Source organism: Centroberyx gerrardi, chromosome 21 (assembly GCF_048128805.1).
Source record: "Centroberyx gerrardi isolate f3 chromosome 21, fCenGer3.hap1.cur.20231027, whole genome shotgun sequence".
NCBI lineage: Eukaryota > Metazoa > Chordata > Actinopteri > Beryciformes > Berycidae > Centroberyx > Centroberyx gerrardi.
In genome coordinates, this window is record NC_136017.1 from 636,697 (window position 1) to 641,696 (window position 5,000).

The 5,000-nt window shown below is 47.2% G+C and overlaps 2 protein-coding genes across 2 annotated transcripts in view; both read left to right on the forward strand.

Annotated features, from left to right (window-relative positions):
- Positions 1-3,086, forward strand: part of LOC139931362 (uncharacterized) — a 3,266-nt gene extending 180 nt beyond the window's left edge. The window contains exons 2-4 of the mRNA XM_071924851.2: positions 1,534-1,779; positions 1,987-2,474; positions 2,791-3,086. Of these exons, the coding sequence (XP_071780952.1) occupies positions 1,534-1,779; positions 1,987-2,474; positions 2,791-3,086 (1,030 nt within the window). The remainder of the gene's footprint in view (positions 1-1,533; positions 1,780-1,986; positions 2,475-2,790) is intronic.
- LOC144543028 (protein NLRC3-like) overlaps positions 1-5,000 on the forward strand; it is a 209,623-nt gene that overhangs the window by 187,415 nt on the left and 17,208 nt on the right. The window lies entirely within an intron of this gene.

A 5,000-nucleotide genomic window follows, 5' to 3' on the forward strand; every position in this document is an offset into this window, starting at 1 on the left:
TGTGTGTGTGTGTGTGTGTGTGTGTGTCCAGCAGCCTGGTGTTAAAGCTGCGGCGCTGTGTTTCCTCTGCTCACCAGCAGGTGGAGTGATCTGAACCATAACTGTTTGTTCGAAGATCTCGCGATAATTCCAGATCGGAGAGCGCTGGGTTAGTAGAAATGTTGTGATTGGTCAATCGCCAGACCGCTGAAGCGAACCGATTGGTTCTCCCGCAGGTAAACACGGAAGTGTGCTCCACGGTGTGAGCGGGCTGAAGCTAGCTGCTGCAGAACGAACAAACCTAAAGATTTAAACCGTTTTAAAACATTTCCTCACTCCTTTTCCCGTCGGGTTGGTTAAAGGACTTTATAACCGCTAAACACAGCCGGCTGCAGCGGCAGGTGGGTGGGAATTACTTCAGAACATATAGCTTTCAATCCCGTTAGCCTGTTAGCCTGTTAGCTGTGCTCCATTCATTTCTGTGCGGCGCCGCCCGCTGCCATGCTAACAGTATCACATATCCACTTTCCTCTGAGCTGGCAGTCTGTGACCCACGACTGATCATTTAGCATATTGATTAAATCATATCTAGTCAGTCCCATTACTAATAATTTATCACATTGAGCAAATAATAATATCTAGTCAGTTTGTTTGGTAGTTTTGGTGGAAATGTGTTTTAGTTGCAGGGACTTTTCCATCTTTTACTGTTTAGTTTACTTTGTTTAGCTTGATTCACTGTATTTCTAATTCTACTGCATGTTTATTTATTTTATGGTTATTACTCTATCAGATCTAGCTCTAACTTTATTCGTCTGTCTCTATCAGATCTAGCTCTAACTCTTTATTCCTCTGTCTCTCTAACAGATCTAGCTCTAACTCTTTATTCCTCTGTCTCTCTAACAGATCTAGCTCTAACTCTTTATTCCTCTGTCTCTCTAACAGATCTAGCTCTAACCCTTTATTCCTCTGTCTGTCTCTCTATCAGATCTAGCTCTAACTCTTTATTCCTCTGTCTGTCTCTCTATCAGATCTAGCTCTAACTCTTTATTCCTCTGTCTGTCTCTCTATCAGATCTAGCTCTAACTCTTTATTCCTCTGTCTGTCTCTCTATCAGATCTAGCTCTAACTCTTTGTCCGTCTGTCTGTCTCTCTATCAGATCTAGCTCTAACTTTATTTGTCTGTCTCTCTATCAGATCTAGCTCTAACTCTTTAGTCCTCTGTCTCTCTATTAGATCTAGCTCTAACTTTATTCATCTGTCTCTCTAACAGATCTAGCTCTAACTTTATTTGTCTGTCTCTCTATCAGATCTAGCTCTAACTCTTTGTCCGTCTGTCTATCTCTCTATCAGATCTAGCTCTAACTCTTTGTCCGTCTGTCTGTCTCTCTATCAGATCTAGCTCTAACTCTTATTCGTCTGTCTGTCTCTCTATCAGATCTAGCTCTAACTCTTATTCGTCTGTCTCTATCAGATCTAGCTCTAACTCTTTATTCCTCTGTCTCTCTATCAGATCTAGCTCTAACTCTTTGTCCGTCTGTCTGTCTGTCTCTTCAGTCTCGGCGGCAGCGGTCCTGCCGTCATGTTGTCTTCTCGTGGCGAAGGCGTGGCGGCGGCGCTCCACCTGCAGTGTCCGCTCTGTGGTCACTTCTCCAAGAGCCACGCCCACCTGCTGATGCACACGGCGGCGGCTCACCCCGCCCAGCTGGAGCGCACGGCGGTGGGCCGGCTGGGGAACCTGCTGCTGTACCAGAGCACCGCCCGCCTGTTCCACTGCGCCGACTGCTTCTACACAACCAGAGAGTTCACCAAGCTCTACGGACACATCATCTCCAAACACTGCACGGACGGACAGAAGGAGGGGGGAGGAGGGGAGGGGGAGGGGGGAGAGGCTGGGAGCGAGGGAGGAGAGAAGGACAAGACAGGAGAGGAGGAGGAGAAGGAGGAAGGACAGAAGGAGAAGGAGGGAGGGAAGGAGGGAGGGAAGGAGGTTTCTCAGAAGCGAAACAGGAGTAACGAGGAGGAGAAGACAGGAGAGGAGGAAGGGAGCGATGAGGCTGTGAAGAGAAAGAGGAGCAGCGAGGGGGAGGAGGAGGAGGAAGGCGAGGGGAACGACGACGCCGACCGGCGGCCGGACTCTGGTAAAGGCGAGGGCGAAGGCGACGACGGCGTGCTGCTGTTCGACGGCGGCGGCTACCGCTGCCTGATCTGCGGCTGGAGACACAAGCTGAAGGCTCTGGGCATCAACCACGTGGTGCGGAGGCACGACATCCCCAAGGCGTACGCCGCCCAGGCCGTCAAACGAGACCCCGACCCCGCCGCCGCCGCCACCGCCGCCGCGCCCAGACCCGCCCGCCACAGCACCACCGAGGAAGAGGAGGCGTCGCTGGCCAGCAGCGAGCTGCTGAAGGAGGAGATGGAGGCGACGGCCAAAGTGGTTCGCTTCATCACCAACCGCTTCGTCTGTCTGATCTGTGGATGGAAGACCAAGCTGAAGGGTACTGAGAATACTACTACTGCTAGTATTAGTAGTACTAGTACTGTTAGTACTACTGCTACTACTACTACTACTTCTACTACTACTATTACTACTGCTGCTACTACTACTACTACTACTACTACCTATAGTACTACTACCACTACTGCTATTACTGCTAAAAATAAAGAAAATGATTTTTCTCAATAAAACATGAATCACAAGAAAGAGACAAAGTGATGGAGTTTGTGCATGTTTCCCATTCTACTGTTGAGTACAAGAGTGTGTGTGTGTGTGTGTGTGTGTGTGTGTGTGTGTGTGTGTGTGTGTCCCTGCAGGTTTTGCCATCAGTCACGTGGTGCGCAGCCACGATGTGCAGCGTCCGTACGGCTGTAAGGAGTGCAAGCGCAGCTTCTTCCTGCCCAGCCACCTGCAGCAGCACGTCCGCTCGCAGCACCGCCCCGGACGCTACGCCTGCCCCTTCTGCTGCTTCAGGTCACACTTCCTCGGAGGCTTCAGGAGGCACTGCAGCCGCTGCAACGCCCGGGAGGAGGAGCAGGAGGAGGAGGAGGAGGAGGAGATGGGGGGGGAAGAGGAGGAGGAGCAGGAGGAGGGAGGAGACGGGAAGGAGTAGAAGAGAGGAGGGGGAGGAGATCCAGTAACTCAGCACTGGATCAGAGCTTCACCGGTGCCCATTCACTTCAACAGAGCAGCTGATCTGAGGTCAGACTGTAGAAGAGGAAGGAGACTCAGCAGACTCAGAGACCAAACGTTACATTTAGAAGGTTTAGTGTTAAACCAGGTTCCAGTCTGATGATCCATGATGTAGTCCAGTTTACTAGAAGTAGATTAAAGCTTAATAGTGGTTTTGTGTAGTTATTGTCTTCCGCATGCTAACATCTGTGTGTCTGACCCGGCAGCGCTTCAGTCAGTTTGATCTGCTGCAGTCTGTTGTTCTGCTGGTTGTGTTCAGTCTTAACACAGTTATCTAGTTTTGATTATTGTTCCATAATCAACTCCAGCTGTGCTGTGAGGATCATTAAAGCTGCACTAAGCGATTCTCCAACCACTAGAGGGCGACAGAAACCGCAACACATTTTGGAAATAAACCACAGCAAAACTGCTGGACTACAGAGGCCCCAAAGGACAAACCTAGCAAAGGACCGTGCATAAATGCTAACAGCTAAGCTAACTGTACCTTCGGAGAAGTCTCACTGGTTACCAGTCTCACTTTGACAGATCTTTCTCCTGCTGAAGTTTACATGTCCCACAATGAAGTGAAGAGGCAGGTAGCAAGTTTACTGGTTTAACAAGTTTACTGGTTTAACAAGTTTACTGGTTTAACAGGTTTACTGGTTTAACAGGTTTACTGGTTTAACAAGTTTACTGGTTTAACAAGTTTACTGGTTTAACAGGTTTACTGGTTTAACAGGTTTACTGGTTTAACAAGTTTACTAGCTGTTTTATTTCAGTCACACTGGTTCATGTTTCCTCTGTTTTGTTTACTGACATGGGGATAAATGACTGTAATAAGCCAAATCTTGTCATTTCTACAGATGTTTGGCTGAAACACAGCAGAGTGTGTGTGTTGTGACAGAAGCAGAGTGTGTGTGTGTTGTGACAGAAGCAGAGTGTGTGTGTTGTGACAGAAGCAGAGTGTGTGTGTTGTGACAGAAGCAGAGTGTGTGTGTTGTGACAGAAGCAGAGTGTGTGTGTTGTGACAGAAGCAGAGTGTGTGTGTGTTGTGACAGAAGCAGAGTGTGTGTGTGTTGTGACAGAAGCAGAGTGTGTGTGTTGTGACAGAAGCTGAAGCCGTGTGTTTCTCCAGAGCGGAAACAGAATATCAGACTCAGCTGCAACACGACTGATGTCTGATTCTACTTTGTTTCTACTTTGTTTCTACTTTGTTTCTACTGTGTGTCTTAATGTTCAGACGTGCAGTTTCACTCAGTTTCAGTGTTTTAATGAGACAGCAGCTCAGATCGACCTGCCTGTCAGTTACTTGTCAGTTGTCTGTTGCTGCTGCTTCTTCCTCAGTAAAACAAAGTGATGTTGGTCGAGGTAAAAAAGTCTTTCTGTTTCTTAAATCATTTGAACTCGATGTCCACTTTTATGAATGACGCCCCAAAGATTCTGATCAATAATACTGGATTGATCAGAAGCAGGTGTGTCGATCTATCAGCGATCCAAACAGATTCACCAAGAGGGATTGTGTGTGTGTGTGTGTGTGTGTGTGTGTGTTCACTGTTCACCATGTGAGCGTGAGGTTGTGGGTTCAGATCCTGCTCTTGACCTTTGACCCTTTGTCTTCTCATCTTCCATCAAATAAAGCTTAATAAACAAAATGGGGCTTTTATTTATTTATTTTTTTTACAAAAAACTGACATGACGATTCAGTTCAGATCTGTGCTATAGTTCATGATGATGTCACAGTAATAAGACAATAAGAATTAAAAATATAGATACAGAAGATTTGATCAACAAAGGATTAACCCTTTGTTGATCAAATCTTCCATAATATTTAATGTCTTGACCCAACTGAGAACAA